The sequence below is a fragment of the Cricetulus griseus genome, assembly GCF_003668045.3.
Source record: "Cricetulus griseus strain 17A/GY chromosome 1 unlocalized genomic scaffold, alternate assembly CriGri-PICRH-1.0 chr1_1, whole genome shotgun sequence".
Classification (NCBI taxonomy): domain Eukaryota; kingdom Metazoa; phylum Chordata; class Mammalia; order Rodentia; family Cricetidae; genus Cricetulus; species Cricetulus griseus.
The window spans coordinates 188545224-188561314 of record NW_023276807.1 but is presented as its reverse complement, the minus strand read 5'-3'; the positions used below and the strand labels follow the sequence as shown (position 1 = coordinate 188561314).

Sequence of the window (16091 nt, the reverse complement as noted above, 5' to 3'; positions counted from 1 at the left end):
TAAGTGACTCAAGGGTACAGGGCCATGGGTGGAGACCAAGGAGCCCCATCCTGTATCTGGATCAGAACATTAGAGATAGGGTAAGATTAAGGGGAGGGGAGAGAGAAACTAACATTCTCTGAACAGCCACCACGGTCTGGGTGTGAGCAGGGATTGCTGCGTGTGCAGGAGAAGCCATCACCTTCAAACCCATCAAGGCAGACACACCTGGGGTAGGGAGAAGAGGAGGCTGGAGGATGAGCAAACCAACATGTAATTACGGACAGGACACAAAGGAAGCCAGAGTCCTCCTTACCTGGCCTCACCCTTCTGACTAACGCAGCGAGCATGCTGGTGGCAGAGCTGGGCCAACCCTCCGTGTCTACAGTTTCTTATGGTCTCATTGCAGAAGCGGCCTTGGAAGCCAGGGGCACAAGTGCCGCTCTGGCACACTCCCCCACTGCCAGGACGGTTGTCACACAGCCCATGGACACAGCCACAGTCTATGAGGAAGAAATGGGAACAGAGAAATTGGACAGGAAGAAAGGCTTGTTGGGAGCCAAGACTGGTTTTGCAAAGTAAGGGGCTGGGAATGGAGTGGCTACAATAGACTTGACTTTATGTTATTTGACCCTATATTAAGGTCCCTAAATCATAGATCATTCAAACTCAAAGAACAGACAAGCAAACTATGAGGGAGGCCTTTTGTTTTTTTGAGACAGGGTTTCTCTGTGTAGTCTGGCTGTCCTAGAACTTGCTCTGTAGACCAGGCTGGCCTCAAACTCAGATCTACCTGCCTCTGCCTCCTGAGTGCTGGGATTGAAGGTATGCACCACCATGCTTAGCTTTGAATTTTTAGTTACATCATTCTAGCTACACTATCTCTAATCCCACTATCAGAAAATCTCCATTGTGTCTTGCTTAAATCCTGCTCGCTTTAAAGCACGGTTTTCCTCGGGTGAAAAAGACAACATCCATTTCTGTTCTCCAACTGGCACTACTCCCTGTTGCCACCATTCCTCTTAAGGCCCTGTCCCTTCTCGGGAGCCTCTAGTCACTTTTTCTTTTTCTTTTTTTTTTTTTTTTGTTTAGTCACCTTTTGTTTGTTTGTTTGTTTGTTTGTTTGTTTTTTGAGACAGAGTTTCTCTGTGTAACTTTGGAGCCTGTCCTAGAACTCACTTTGTAGACCAGACTAGCCTCAAACTCACAGAGATCCACCTGCCTCTGCCTCCCGAGTGCTGGGATTAAAGGTGTGTGCCACCAACACCCAGCACCTAGTCATATTTCCTATAGTAAGAGCTTCTCTCTCTCTCTGGGAGGTGGCCTGGGCCAGGATCACTCACCCTCTTGGCACTGCTCGCCATGCTTGTTTGGGTTGGAGCAGATATGGCAGGCAATACCCTTGTACTCTGGAAAGCAGATGCAGGCCCCATTGCCCTGGACCCCATCACTGCACTGGAAGATGGCAGGCACAATGGATTAGTCATGGGCATGGTCACCACATCCCCTCTTCCCTGAGCCTCCCTCCCTGGTGGGCTCTGAACTTCTGTTCCCCGGAGACTTCAAGCTGGGAGTGACCTGCAAAAATCACTTAAGCTGCCAGATAGCTCCCGAAAGGCACATGGTTCTGGAGGTTTTACATGTGACCCAGACATTAACTCCTGTGCTCTGTGTAGGCACTCAGGTAGCTCTGACATCCCAAAGTGTCAAAAGCAGAATATTAAAGAATGCTGGTAAGTCATCTTTTATTGGAAAATAGATGTAAAAACTATCAAAATAATTACTTCTTCTTTTTCTTCTTCTTCTTCTTTTTTTTTTTTTTTAAAAAAAAGGTTAGGAACTGGCACACATGGTGACACATGCCTTTAATGCCAGCACTCGGGAGGCAGAGGCAGCTTCTACATGCTCCAGGCCAGCCTGGTCTACAGAGAGAGTTCCAGAACTGCCAGGACTATAGAGAGAGAAAATAATTGTGTGTGTGTGTGTGTGTGTGTGTGTGTGTGTGTGTGTGTGTGTGTCTGTGCACCTGAGTGCAGAGCCCTCATGAAGGCCAGAAGCACTGGATCCCCTGGAAGCTGGAGTTACAGGTGGTTGTGAGCTGCCTGACATAGGTGTTGGTAACCAAACTAAGGTCCTTTGCAAGAACAACATGTGCTCTTAACCACTGAGCCATCTCTCGAGACCTAGATGTAATAATTTCTAATGAAACAGTTATTAACTGTTTCATTAGAAACAGTTGTTTCTAATGAAAACATCAGTTACTTAGAGTGGGCAAGCTAAGACAAGAGACAGGCAGGCCTGGTTCTGACACTGCCAGCCAGGGAAGGTATCAACCTTCATTATACCTAGCAGGGTGAGGACTCACGTTGCCTTTGCCATAGCAGGGGTTGGAGAAGCCCCCAGGACACTGTGTGCAGTCAGGCCCAAAAAATCCTTTGCAGCAGCCACGTTTCTGCAAGAGACAGCATGTGTGAACATCCAGGCCATGCAACCTCTCACACAGGATGCTTCAACTTCCTGGACTCCTCTCTAGAGCACAGAGATGGGTATGGACTCCCCAGTGGCACTTCTTTGACCACTAGGACGTGGGACAGGGCTGGGTGTTGTTCAGCCACAAAGTGCTTGCCTAGCATTCAAGGCTTTGGGTTCTACTCCTAGCACAGACACAAAAACAAACAACAAACAAAAACCCTTCCAAATCAATTGAAAACAAAAAGAATGCCTGAGAAGGGAAGCCCCCCTCAGCCCAACTTGGGAACCCCAGACAAAGAGAGAGTAGCCAGGATCCCTAGGGGGCACAGGCCTTCCCAGGCTCACTGTGATGGTCTGGTTGCAGTAGTGGGCACAGCCCTTCTTCAGCACATTGAGTCCAGTTGGGTCATGGGTATAAACACACTCCTTGGGGAAGATATCCTAGGGCATGCCATACAAGGCCAGTCAGAAGAGTGGGTGCCGGGCTAATCCTGGTCCAATATTCCCACTCTTTGTGGGCTAGGACATGTTGAACCTCCAGGTATGGTCCACCCTCCCTGCCCCCTACTCCTCAAACTGCAACCAGGGTACGATTGCGATACTGGCACAAAGGGATCCCTGAGTGCCAGGCTGGAGTACTCACCATTTTCACACTGTTTGGGGGGCATATACTGGTATTCAAGGCTTGGCAGTCCACACAAGAACCCTGAGAAGAACAGAACAGAGCACACACACACACACACACACACACACACACACACACACCACACACACACACACACACAGAGAGAGAGAGAGAGAGAGAGAGAGAGAGAGAGAGAGAGAGAGAGAGAGAGAGAGAGAGAGGAAGAGGGTCAGAGACATTCAGCAAAGATCTGAGGTCGGAGAAAGAGCCTACTGTAGAGAGGCCAGGGAAGGTTTGTGAAGAGGAGCCTGAGGAGATAGATGGGCTACCAGGCCGCCTTCGTGCAGGGATGGGCTAGTTTTCACCATGCAGGTTCCAATGGGATGAGCCAAGGACAAGCGTCACTGTGGCCTCCTCACCTGTGTCCAGCCGCCCTTGTGCCACAAGGCCCTCCCTCAGCAAGAACTGAATTGCCGCTGTACCGTGCTTTCAGAACTATGAGCCAAAATAAGCCTTTTTCTCTGAATTACCCAGTCTCAAATATTCTGTGATAGTAACACAACAGTGTTCTCTCCTGCCCATCTGCTAGGTATGGGGTTCTGGGTACAAAGTGAAGTCGGGGTTCAGTGCAGGCCTCACCGGTACAATCTTGTGCTGCTCTTCATCACAGTGCTTGGGCAGGATGGGCAGAATGGTGGGGGGCAACAGGATGCCTTCCAGCATGTGGATCACACCATTGGCAGCCAGCACATCCACTCTCCGCACAGGGGTGCCCTCAGGTCCCAGCAGGATGCGTCCCTGCAGCATAGACCCCATGAACCATCCCCAGCTGGCCCTTGCTGTTCTGTCTCTGTCTGTCTGTTGTGGCTTTACCTCATACTTGTGGGGCCTATGTCCACCTTCCTAGCCCAGCTGGGGCCTTGTCAAGTGTCCCGTCCGTGGTATTTGGAGCACACTGACAGGCACGAACAAGGCCAGCAGCTTCTGCACTGACCCAGGCACCCAGCTGCTCACAGATCTCACCTCCTCAGAGATATTCACAGCCAGGACCTGGTTGGCCATGGTGAGGACACGTCCCTTAGAGATGAGCTTCTCGACTGTCAGCTGGGACAGGAAACAGTGGTTTTAGGCTAGGCACTGGCCACACCTTGTCCAGGTGATACACAGTGACTCTCAGAAATGGAGTGAGTCCTCAGAAATGGAGAAGGGAGTATGAGGACCCTGGGTCCCCAGAAAGATCAAAACCTGCAGTAGTCCCTGAAACAGGGAACACCATGAAGGAGGAGACCCTCTCACCTGGCCACGGCTGTAGATGTGGTATCGTACTAGCTCCTGAAGCTTGGAAAGGCCCTGAGGGGAAGAGTTGATTGCTGGAGGTTGGTGGGGGCTGGGGGAGCTCTGGCAACCCCAGCCCACAGCCCCATCTCCCCATAGAGCTTACTGATGTAAAAAGGTAGATGAGACGTCCATCTCGAAGGCTGTCCACAGCTTCATTGCTTGGGGCAAAGACCGTGAAGGGCCCAGGCCCATCCAGGATGGATGGTAGCCCACAGTTCTGTGGCAGCAGAATGAAAGGGTAGATAGATCCTTGCCTCAGAGCCCTACCTGGCTCCTGCCACTGCCAGACAGCCAGCAGGGTGCTCCCACTGCTTAAGTGGGAGACATGAGCAATGCATTGGTTCATGTCCCCATAAAGCTCCAGGATTGTGCCAGATGGGCTCTAGGAAGGTAGATGGGAAGATTCTGGGGCAGTGAGCTGTTCTGGCCTGGAAGCCCAGCTAGGTAGAACTGCTTCCCCCAAGCTCACCTCCAGGATAGTTTCAAACCGTGTGAAAGCCTCTGTGGAAGCAAGGATCTGGCCAACAGTTTTCTGCAGGTATAAGGACCACAGGACACGATGAGGCTGCTTCAGCCCCAGGAAGGGGAGCCTGGCTTCTACAAGCCAGAGAGACCTCTTGTCTGGACTTAAACACCAAGACATCTACCTACTGTATAGATAGAGAAGAGCTTGCTGGCTCACCTTGGGGTCTCCTGGGAGTGGAGGTGGAAGCTGCTTCCGTAGGGAAGTGACTAAATGGAAAACTCCGTTGGCTGCTATGTAGTTGGCCTTTTGGATAGTGAATGTCTGTTGGGGCTGGTCTTCATACTTATAGGTGTATCTCTGATGAGACAGACACAGGACTGTGTCCCATATGCCAGCTCTCTGTCCTGCAGCTCCTTCCCACTGCCACACATTTGCCCCAACTGTGTCATCCACCTGCCAGTTCTCTGGAGGTCCCTCTCATACCAAGCGGTTGAAGGTAACGGTGATCTCCTGGCCAGCAAGCGTCCACCACTTGCGTGTATTCGAGGGCCCTATGTCCTCTAGGATGTGCTCCCCCGCAATGATATGTTGTCTGCACAGCTGCTGAGCAAGGGTCATCTGCGGATGTGCAGGAAGAGGGAGCTGGGTTAACCCATACAGTCCAACCCTCTGCACCTCCCCCCACCAGAGCCACCGAGAGGACAAGAGGCCTTGACGGCCTTTGTTTTCAGTGTTTGAATGAGAATATCTCAAAGGGAAGAGCATTATATACAGGGAGACCTTGGCCTGCTCTCAGGGAGAAAGGGCTCACATTCATGGTACTGGAGGGGACCAAGGAGACAGGTAAGATAGATGGCACCAGCACGGTAAATGGGCCCGTCGTGGTAAGGATCTCCTGGCAGCCCTTCTCTGTAGGGGGGAGAGAGGCAATGTCAGCATGAAAATGGGGAGCTCCAGAGGGGATGTCTAGCGTGGGAAGAGGACAAGAGTGCTGGAACCAGTTCTTGGGCAAAGAAACAAGAGTCTGTGCTGAGGTTAGCCCCTCCTCCCTCCCAGCTCTGTGGATCTTGGGGGTGGGCATTGTTACAAGTAGGCTGAGGGGGCACGCACCCAGCATGGCAATGGCCACTCGTAGCCTCAGGAGCACCAGGCCCATCTGATTGGCCCTCTGAACCTCATGGAGCAGGTGTCCATAGCAGGCACGACCATCCCCTACCTCACCATCCTTGCACACACAGCTGGAGATCCATAGAAACCAGTCAGAGAGAGGAAGGGCCATCCCGCATCCTCCCCAAGCCCTCCCGGCCAGGACCCGTGTAGAGGAACACAGCACAGTACACTGCGCACCCTGCTCTCCCTGCTCCTTGCCCATTCCCCTTGATCGCTGTGCCCACCTGGTCTTTCCATCAGGGGTCACCTGACAGGTGGCTGATTTGTCACAGGAATGTGGTTTGCAGAGGGCGTGGCATCCCCCAGAAGCATTGTCATTGATGCTGATCATACCCGGCTGGCATGAACAGACGGCCTGGGCAAATGGCAGGGCCAGGAAGGGACAGTACATCCACCAGTGAGAATTCAGGAGAACTACTGGCATATGTTCCCCTCACACAGCCCTGCCACCCATCCTCAAAGACTAGGGTGGGCACTGTCCCTGCATCTTACAAGTGGGATATCTGGGGTGACTTGCCCTGAGTTCCACAGCTAGAGTGGGTGAGTGGCTTGGGAAGCAGGTGTCCTAGCTCACCTTGCCTGGACCCTTGTACAGACAGATGGTAGAGTTGCTGGGGCAGCCACCAAAGTTGGTGATGCATGGGTCCTGGGGCAGACACACTTTCCCATCACCGTGGTAATTTTCTGGGCAGTGACACTGAGCCTGCCCCTTGGGATTCACTGAGCATCGGGCCAGTGGGGAGCAAGGAGATGGCTTACAGGGATCACGAGCTGCCAGGACAGAGAGAGCCTGAGTGAGGTGAGTGCCAGGAGCCCTCTCCCCGTCATCATTTCCACCAGAGTGGCCATAGGCCCTCTGCCTCTTAGGAATAGTTTTCTCTCTGTGTAAGTGGCCAGACTGTAGTACAAAATGTTCCCTTCACAGTGCCTCAGACCCACAGGCCTCACACCCACAGTGCTCTCCAAGTTGGAGTCTCCTGCCTCCAGATCACAGGCTTACCAAGACAAGCACTGTCCTGCTGTGTGTATCCAGGCAGGCACTTGCAGGCAGGTTCCTCTGCAGAGCACTGGGAATTCTGGGGGCATTTCAGGCCCTGGCAGACTGGAAGCTCTGAGCAGGAGAAATCACAGTGACAGCTCAACCTCAGATTGGGGAGGAGCACAAAGCACTTTGTTCTGCCTGCTGTGTGGCTCCAAGCAGTTGCCTCACCTCTCTGAGCCTCCAGACAGTGGAAGTCTGGAATGACACTCCCGGTCCCCTAACAGGCTGCAGGCTGAGGTGATCCTGCTTCAACTCAGAAGCTATCTGTCACCCAGTTGTCCTCCCCTGCTCTGACCACAAAGAACCTGCTGCACTAGGCAGCATTACTCACCTTGGTCACAGCGGGGGCCGGTATATCCAGCAAAACACAGGCAGCTCCCATCCCCTTGTGGCCCATGGCTGCACAAGCCATGTACACAGCTGCATACTGAGGGAGACATTCAAGAACAAGTGGAACCCCAGCCTCTCACTGAGGTACATACAGGACATCACCTTCCTGTCCTCTGTGTACTTAGAATGTAGGAATAACCTGGAGAGTCCAGAGCTGCCGTACATGACCACAGCAGAAGGGGGAAGGCCAGAGAAACCCAGATGAAAGGAGGGGGCAGCATGGAGGGCTTCTTGGGGGAGGCTTCTGAGCCTCAGGGCAGGAGGAAGCAAGGCCAACATTCCAGGAGGGAAAGGCAAGATTGAGGGGTTCGGAGAGGTCAGAGACAGGTAGGATTGGCCCTGCAAGTTTACCTGATTGGCAGTCAGGCCCAAATCTGTGGGGGTCTTGGCACTCCTGGCAGGCTGAGCCACTGAAGTTCTCCTGTGAGTGCACTCAGTCAGTGGACCTCCCTAACATGCCCACCTCACCCCAACCCAACCTTTACCTGACACACACAGGTTCCATTTCCAGCTATGCCATCCAGGCAGGTCCCATGGCCATTACATGGTGTCTCAGCACCTCCAGGGCACTCTGTGGACACCCAAGAACTCAACTTTTCTCCCAGAATGCTCCCCTTGCCTCTGCTCCAGCCCCTCCCCCCAGGACAGCCAGGACTAGAGAACCATGCCCTGATGGCTTTCGATGAGCAGGCACAATATAGGCGCCCCTCAGATGAGGAGCTGGGGCTGGGGCATAGTGGGGGTGGAGCAGGGCAGGCTGTCTCTTCCGTACCATAGCACTGGGAACCCCAATAGCCGGGGCAGCAGGCCTTCTGCACCATATCCTTCCAACACTCCTGGCTACAGCCACTGAAGGATACCAAAGAGTCCCTCAGATGCACCTCATAGCTAGGAGAGAGGGACGCAGGTGGTGAGGTGGTGGGCACCTGTGGCCTTCACTCCCACCCTCCTCACACTGAATTCCAGGAATTGTATCCTGCCCACCTTTCTCTCTTCTAGCCCAGGGCCGAGCACAGAGCCCAGCATACAGTAGGTGCCCAGTAAACCTCCTGGGACTTAGTTTGCTCCCATCTGGAGGTCAGTGAGGTTCCTCTGGGTCCCCTGCCACCCTCCTAAAAGTGGGAAGGAAGAAGCGGGTGCGCCCATACCGACAGTCCTGGAGTATCTTCTCTGGGTAACTCCGAAACCAGCCTAAGGGACATAATCGCTTCTTGACAGCTGCACATGCGGTGCAGGGTGAGTGAGTGACAAACTTGGTCTTTATGTCGCAGCTTTTAGACCGCACCTGCGCCATAGGCAGAATTCACAGTGAGGGGTCCAGACCCTGAACTAGCCCCAAGTCCATGCTGACTGTAGCAAGGCCAGTTTCCCCTTGGTTCAGCAGGAATGGGCAAGGCCAGGGAAGGTCCTGAGAAACCTCCCTGTAAGGAGTTGCTCATGCCACATCCTGTCCCCATATCCATGGCTGAAATCCTTTAAGACTTTGTCTTCCTACAGGAGAATCACCATCTAAGGCCAGGAAATTGAAGTCCAGAGGGCCCTTTTCCTATGTGGCATAGGGACAGGGTGTAAAGCAGGGTCTGGAGCCCAGATTCATTGCATGAAGTTCCTTCTTGCCATTTTGGCCCAAATAGACACACAACAAGCCTCACACTGTTTGCAAGCACAGTGTCGTGGCACATGCCTTTAGCACCAGCACTCAGGAGGCAGAGGCAGGTGGATCTCTGTGAGTTCAAGGCCAGCCTGGTCTACAGAGTGAGTTTCAGGTCAGCCAAAACTACACAGAGAAACCCTGTCTCAAAAAACCAAAATAAATAAATACAAACAGAACCCCTGATAAAAATACTTAAGGAGTGTTTTAGCTCACAATTCCAGGTTACAATCTGTCATTGCAGGGGGGTCAAGGCAACAGGACCCATATCTACAATCTTATGAGCAAAGGGAAGTAACAGTGTACTCCACACTGCTCAGAAACCCCTGTGTAGGAAATAGTGCCACCCACAGTGGGTTGGATCTTCCCACATCAATTGATAATCAACGCCCCCTTCCACAAACACACACACAGGCCAACCTGGTCTAGACACTCCTTCATTGAGACCCCCTTCCCAGGTGAGTCTGGGTTGTGTCAAGTCGATAACAAACTACTCCCTTGACTTGGACCTGAGGTTTGTAAGAGAGTTGGCCAGGGTCAGTGCTCTGACTGAGGGGGCAGCAGAACGAAGGCTGGGGGTGGAAAAGAGCAAATGACCATGTGTGACATGCAGGGTAGCTTAAAAGAAGGATGAAGAGTGGCTGGAGGCCAGACTGACAACTGCTGGCTAAGCTTGGGTAAGGCAGAGCTGCTGTGGCCTCAGGACTTAGTTAATGAGTTGTTTGTTGTTGCTTTTAGGTACTTATGTATTTTTTATTTGTTGTTTGTTTTTGTTTTGAGACAGGGTTTCTCTGTGTAGCCTTGGCTGTCCTAGAACTCCCTCTGAAGACCAAGATGGCCTTGAACTCAGAGATTCACCTGCCTCTGTCTCCTGAGTGTAGGGATTAAAGAAATGCACCACCACCTTCCATTAAATTTATTTTTTTTAAAGCTTTCGTATATAATTTTTTTTTTGGTTTTTCAAGACAGGGTTTCTTTGTGTAGCTTTGGCTGTCCTGGAACATACTCTGTAAACCAGGCTGGACTCGAACTCATAGAGATACACCTGCCTCTCTTTCCTGAGTGCAGGGATTAAAGATGTGCACCACCACCACCCAGTAAATTTTCTTTCTTTCTTTCTTTCTTTTTTTTTTTTTTTTTTTTGGTTTTTCGAGACAGGGTTTCTCTGTGGCTTTGGAGGCTGTCCTGGAACTCTTGTAGACCAGGCTGGTCTCGAACTCTCAGAAATCCACCTGCCTCTGCCTCCCATGTGTTGGGGCTAAAATCGTGTGCCACCACCACCCGGCCTCAGTCAGTGCTTTAAACTGACATTGTGTAGAGAACTGAGTAGGGAGGGGGCTGAGGGTATCACTTGAGGGTGGCTGGGGAAACAGATTAGCATGCTGGTGGGGGTGGAAGGTGTGAAAGAAGTCCTGCCCACCTCCATCCTGTAGTCCCATTCAGTGGCCTGAGACAGTCCTCAGCAGTCCTCCACTGGGGCCACCTTAGGGTCAAAAAGAAGCCATAGTGCTGTTCCCTGGAAGGCAGACTAAGCTTGTAATTGTGAGCAAAGGGGCTGAGAAGAGGTACATTTTGATGGCAGAATGGCTTAGAGAAGCCACGTATTCTCTTCTTGAAAATGCTGACCACAGAGTACTCCAAAGGGGGTGCACCGAGAACACCTCTCCCCTAAAATTAGTTACAGATGAGTAGCTTCCCAAAACCAGAGAAAAGGAGAAAACACTTCCTTTGTGTGGGGGGGAGGGGTGGGGGGGGAGTACAAAGCCCCAGGCATCTTTCCCTGTTGCTGTGATTTGGTGCTTTCTGCTCACACTCTGCAGTCTACCAAAAGGGAAGTTACTCAGCACAGCCTCAGATCTGCCTGTTTGGGTCCTAATGTTATGTTTGGATTCCCCATCCTAAAGCTCCTCTCTGCAGAACCAGGGCACGTCTAGGAAATGAAGTGACTCAGACTCGGGTTCAGGGCATATGCTGGCTACAGTGGGCTCCCCTCAAAACAACTTGCTGAGGCAGGCAGAGGTAGCAGTACAGTCACCACTCTGGTGGGGACCCCAGGATGCTTGGCTAAGCTTGGGTAATGCTCAGGGTGAGTGGAAAACTGTCACTCAGAGGGAGGGAGGCGAGAGGGCCAGGAGGGCCGGCAGGAAGCTGGAGCTTTGTGAGCCTGTGTGAAGTGGTGATGGATGGATAAGCCAACTGCCAAATCAGCACCTCTCCAGGGACCACGCCCTAGACAGGCACTCGAATCAGTTTCTGCCCACCAGTGACACCAGATGGAGCCCACATTTCTGCTGGTGATCCAGTTGGGTGGGATGAGCTTGGACTTCAGCTGAATCAGGGGTCTGCTTTCTGGGGGTACCTTGGGACCTGCTAAAGCACTCAAGATTCAGGGCTGAGTTTGCAGTGTTTGCTTCCTACACAGGTGCTGCTGGGGGAGCGGAGGAGACATGAACTTTAAGCCCAGTAGTGAGTTGAAAGAAATTCTTCCAAACTGGGACCAAGGTCCCAAGGAGTCTCTAGGTTGACAGCCTAGAAGCTAAACCCCCTAAGGCAGGAAGAGCCCTTGAGCTACCTCCCCTTGTGTGGATCAGAAGAGGAGTGGACAGAACAGGGGGCTCGGCAATGTCCCTGCTTTTGTACCTTAGCTGCAGATCGCAGACTTATGCTCAACACCAAGTAGTCACTGGGCAGAAGGCTTCTAGATGGAAACATGCTAAGACTCATCCTCAGAGAGCCCTCGGTGCCTCCACTGCCCAAGCTTGCTCTGCCAAGTCCTACTGCCATCTTTGTTAGCTGTGTGACTCAGGGGTGCCCTTTCCCCATTCCTGAGAGTCAAATAAGGACAGCATTGCTACATTCCTACCCACAAGGACCTCAGAACATCTCCCTTGGCTGACTGGGCCCCATACCCAGAATTACAGACTTAGAAGTGTTCAGATCTATACCAGGCCTCTGATAAGAAAACAAAACAAAACCCTCCAAGCTGAGGAGCTGCGGTTTCTGACTGACCTATGTCCTCACTGCCCAGAACACAGGTGGCAAGGTGATTTCCAGCTCAGCACAACCCGGGAGCTGCTGTTTTTTCCACCATCATGCTCACCCCAGTGTTCCACCTGCCACACCCAGCCCTGGCCGGACCCTGAAATCATTTTCCCCACTGTGGACCATGGGGAGTATAAAGACAAAGAGCCCCATGGCTACCTGGTGGCAGATCTCCTCTCTACTACAGAACTTCTGAAGCTGCTCAAGAAGCAGATGAACTTGGTCTCCCAAGGGAAGCTCTCTTGCCCAGCCACAGTTCCAAAACTCAGTCTCCACACTCAGGTTGTGGAATTCAAATTCTCCCCAAAGCCCAGGCAGCAGCCCCCTTACTATGGGCTGGGGAGAGTTAGAGATAGGCAATCTGGCACTCTTGGCCTCAGGGTCCAGGCTACAACCACTCAGTGCACGTGCATGGGGGAATTTCGAGCCTGAGCAGTAATCACAGACTGCGGTCTAGACTGTGGCTAGAGGGGGAACAGCTTATTGCCATCCTGTGTGGGCCCTGGATTCCCAATAAGAGAACAGAACAAGCTGACCAGAGGTTGTGAAAGGGCCATGCCCAGGGCTGGCTAGGAGCAGTTCTGAGACTTAAGACAGGCTCAGTGCTGGCCACAGGCACATATGTGGCTAGGTTCTGAATGAGTCTGTCCATTTGTAGTTCCCAGAGAATGGGTAGTGATCACATCTAGAAACTCCCAGGTAAGGACCACGCAGAGGGTGGCCTTAGTTTGGGAGGGGAGCCCAGGAGGATGAGGCTGGCTTTGTTCCTGCTCACTCACAGGCTGGGGAACCCAGGATGGCTGCTCACACATAGTATACAACCAGCTAGCCAGACATAGTTAGAGGAGCTCAAGCTGCTGTAGCCTTGAACTTCAGGTAAAACAGCCACAGACTTCAGCCTAGGGAGGTGGGACAACAGCCTGGCTACCTGGGCCCTCCTGGACGTTAGACAGTACCACCCCTCACCCATCAGGATACCAGCTACGCATGGTCCCTCCCTGCTCCCTGAGATTTATTCTCTGCTCACCTTCTGCTCTCTGACGAAGCTGGAGCCTGCCAAGCAGAAGACCAGGACGCAGAGCAAAAGGAGGATCCGGGGCTCTGCCATGGTTGGCAGGTCCACTGTCCAAGACAGAAACTGTATGGAGACAGAGGTTGCAGTGGCAGGCAGTGAGTGAGCTCCGAGAGGCAGGCATGAGGAAGCAGGCAGGACAGGGTGGGTGAGCAGGCTCTTTAAAGCTATCGTCAGCTAACCCCCACAGGAACCCACCAGGATTTCCTCCTGCGTATCAGCAGCCTGCAGGCGGAAGGGAAGACGCTGGCCACTGACCCCCGCATGGACAACCTGGGCCCAGTTCAGGCCTTCCTGGCCCAGGATGCCATCCCAGGGCATCACAGTCTGAAGGGCAAAGCCACCATCAGCCACCTGCCTGGGGTCTAGGGGAGATTCTGAAGTGAATTAAAACACAGATAAACAACTTCCATGCATCCATCTAGCCTGTTTTTCATTCAGAGGCTTTGGGGTTCTGGTGGCTAGCCAGGAGGTAGTTGGACAGCCCACTCCCCTCCCCTGGTGTTGGGCTGGCTGCTCTTGGGGCAGCTGCCTCAGTCTTTCCCTCCAACACCAGTAGAGGTGGGAGTGTTAGCACTATGCTAGCCCCTCAAACTGCTCTTCCCTCATCAGCCTGACCCACTCTTGACCCTCATGGCCCTGCTGAGCCCACTTCTTCTCTGCAGCCATAGCCCAGGTCTCTTTCACTGCCTACCACACTTCAGTCCTTTCCAAACCTGTGGTGGGCTTCTGTGATGTCCCCAGATGTCAGTGGGACAGAGCCACAGCTCTACGGCCTGAGGAGTTCCTTTATCTTTTAGGGATAGCTACTCAGGCAAACCCAGGATTCATGGGTTCAGAGCAGAAAAGAATTTCAGGAGTGGCCAGTATGAAACAGAACTGAGATCTTATTAAAAATAGTGTGAAATATTCAAAGCACATCCAAGAGTCACATTAAAAGACTTAGGGGTTTTTGTTGTTTGTTTTGCTTTGTTTTCCAAGACAGGGTTTCTTTGGGTAGTGCTGGCTGTCCTGGCATTGGCTCTGTAGACCAGATTGGCCTCAAAAATTATAGAGATCCACCTGCCTCTGCCTCCTGAGTGCTGGGATTAAAGGTGTGCGCCACCAACACTTGGCTTTATATTTAACTTTTATGTGTTCAGGGCTCTAGCTGGACTTTTTCTTTCCCACATTTCCATAGAATTTCCCTTTCTAGTCTGCCTCTTGGCCAACTGGAGCTTTTCTCTTAAAGTAAGCTCCAATGTACATGCTGTTTCCCTTCCAGGTAGGTGTGGTGTCTGGTGTTAAAGCCATTGGCCTGGACTACAATCTCTTGCTGTGCCCAACAGACCAGACATATGGAACTCAATTGCAGCACGGGGCTTTTGTCTTGTGGAAGGGGCTGTCTCATCACCTGCCAGCTAAGCCTAACTTAAATGTTTTCTGTTCCTTGCTGTCTCCTGTAAGTCTTGCATGGTTTGGTCTCTCCAGCCACTCTTCTCAGGGCTGCCTGATTAAAGAACCTGGTTTCCTTTGCTCTAATAAACTCTGCTACATTTACTTAGTTTAAGGCTGTGTGTGTTGTTGGGGTTAAGCCCCGAGCCTAGTACATGCTGCAGGTGCTTTATTATCAAGCCACACCCCCAGCTTTAAACAAGGGTTCAGAACACTTCTTTGACTTGACCCCAGGCTTTGGGGCAGCCCAGTGCCTGATTTCATCCCCCTTGGCACTGGCAATCAGCTGGCACTGTCCTATTTAATAGTTCATTTTTTTTTTGTCTCTCCTGGAGTGTCATCTGAGAAAGAACAGGGGTCCCATCTTGGCAGGTACAGAGCAGGTTTACCATCCGGGCTGGTACAGATGCATGGAAGAAACAAAGCATAAAATGAAGATGGTTCATTTACCATTCCTGTTAGAGGATGTAGGCTCTGAGGCCCCTGACAGTTCAGCTGAATTTATGCTTCAGATACAGCCTCCTCCAGGAGGTGTCCGTAGGGCCCAGTTGGAGACTGCTGGTCTGGGTGTGAGAGGCCCTACTGCTTATTACTATTCTCTATTTCTTGTTACAATTTCTCTATGTCTCCCCAGCCCCTTCCTCTGAGACAAGCTTATCTAGATTTACTGTATAGTTCAGGATGGCCTCAGACTCTTGGCCTTCCAAGTGCTGGGATTAGAGGTCTGAGTCACCAAGCCTAGTTTTTATTATTATTTTTTAAAGACAAGGGTCTTGCAGTGTCCTTTAGGCTGGCTGGGATCTCAGCATCATCCTGCCTCAGCCTCTTGCTTAGCTATAACCTAATGGGTTATATGTGTATGTGATGGTTTGAGTAAAAATGACCGACCATTGGGTGTGGCACTATTAGGAGGTGTGGCCTTGTTGGAGGAAGTATGCCACTGGAGGCAGGCTTTGAGGTTTAAGAAGCTGAAACCAAGCCAGTGTCTCACAGTTTTCTTCCTGATGTCTGTGGATCCAGATGCAGAACTCTCCAGCATATCTGCCTGCATGTCACCATGCTTTCTGCTATGATAGCAATGAACTAAATCTTCGAACTGTAAGCCAGCTCCAATGAAATGTTTTCCATTATAAGAGTTGCTGTGGTCATGGTGTTTCTTCACAGTAATAAAACCCTAACTAAGACAGTGTGTTACCATCCCCTCGCATTTGTGAGTAGATGCTGTGTGGTCCTGGGAATGGAATCCAGGACTATATGCTTCCCTGTTCTTCCTTGGTGGAAGGCTAGGCTGATCTTGGAGGTCTGGTTAGGGGGCCTTGGGAGTGAGAAGCCCTTTCCTGAGGGACTCTTTTGGCTTTTCTCTTTCCCTCTTCACGCACACCCTTTCTGAGGGCAGCAGGTTCTCCATGC

At 51.8% G+C, this 16091-nt stretch overlaps 1 protein-coding gene across 1 annotated transcript in view; it reads right to left on the bottom strand.

Moving 5' to 3' along the window:
* Stab1 (stabilin 1) overlaps window positions 1-13283 on the bottom strand; it is a 28079-nt gene extending 14796 nt beyond the window's left edge. Inside the window, exons 1-24 of the mRNA XM_027389538.2 lie at window positions 13203-13283; window positions 8631-8767; window positions 8255-8370; window positions 7968-8053; window positions 7834-7903; window positions 7424-7519; window positions 7051-7161; window positions 6625-6821; window positions 6275-6405; window positions 5991-6118; window positions 5692-5789; window positions 5364-5498; window positions 5097-5237; window positions 4884-4946; window positions 4518-4631; window positions 4373-4426; window positions 4100-4180; window positions 3716-3874; window positions 3095-3157; window positions 2797-2892; window positions 2345-2431; window positions 1323-1434; window positions 296-482; window positions 114-207 (exon numbers count right to left, since the gene is read on the bottom strand). Coding sequence (XP_027245339.1) covers window positions 114-207; window positions 296-482; window positions 1323-1434; window positions 2345-2431; window positions 2797-2892; window positions 3095-3157; window positions 3716-3874; window positions 4100-4180; window positions 4373-4426; window positions 4518-4631; window positions 4884-4946; window positions 5097-5237; window positions 5364-5498; window positions 5692-5789; window positions 5991-6118; window positions 6275-6405; window positions 6625-6821; window positions 7051-7161; window positions 7424-7519; window positions 7834-7903; window positions 7968-8053; window positions 8255-8370; window positions 8631-8767; window positions 13203-13283 — 2637 coding nt within the window. The remainder of the gene's footprint in view (window positions 1-113; window positions 208-295; window positions 483-1322; window positions 1435-2344; window positions 2432-2796; window positions 2893-3094; window positions 3158-3715; window positions 3875-4099; window positions 4181-4372; window positions 4427-4517; window positions 4632-4883; window positions 4947-5096; window positions 5238-5363; window positions 5499-5691; window positions 5790-5990; window positions 6119-6274; window positions 6406-6624; window positions 6822-7050; window positions 7162-7423; window positions 7520-7833; window positions 7904-7967; window positions 8054-8254; window positions 8371-8630; window positions 8768-13202) is intronic.
* Window positions 13284-16091: the final 2808 nt, after the last annotated feature.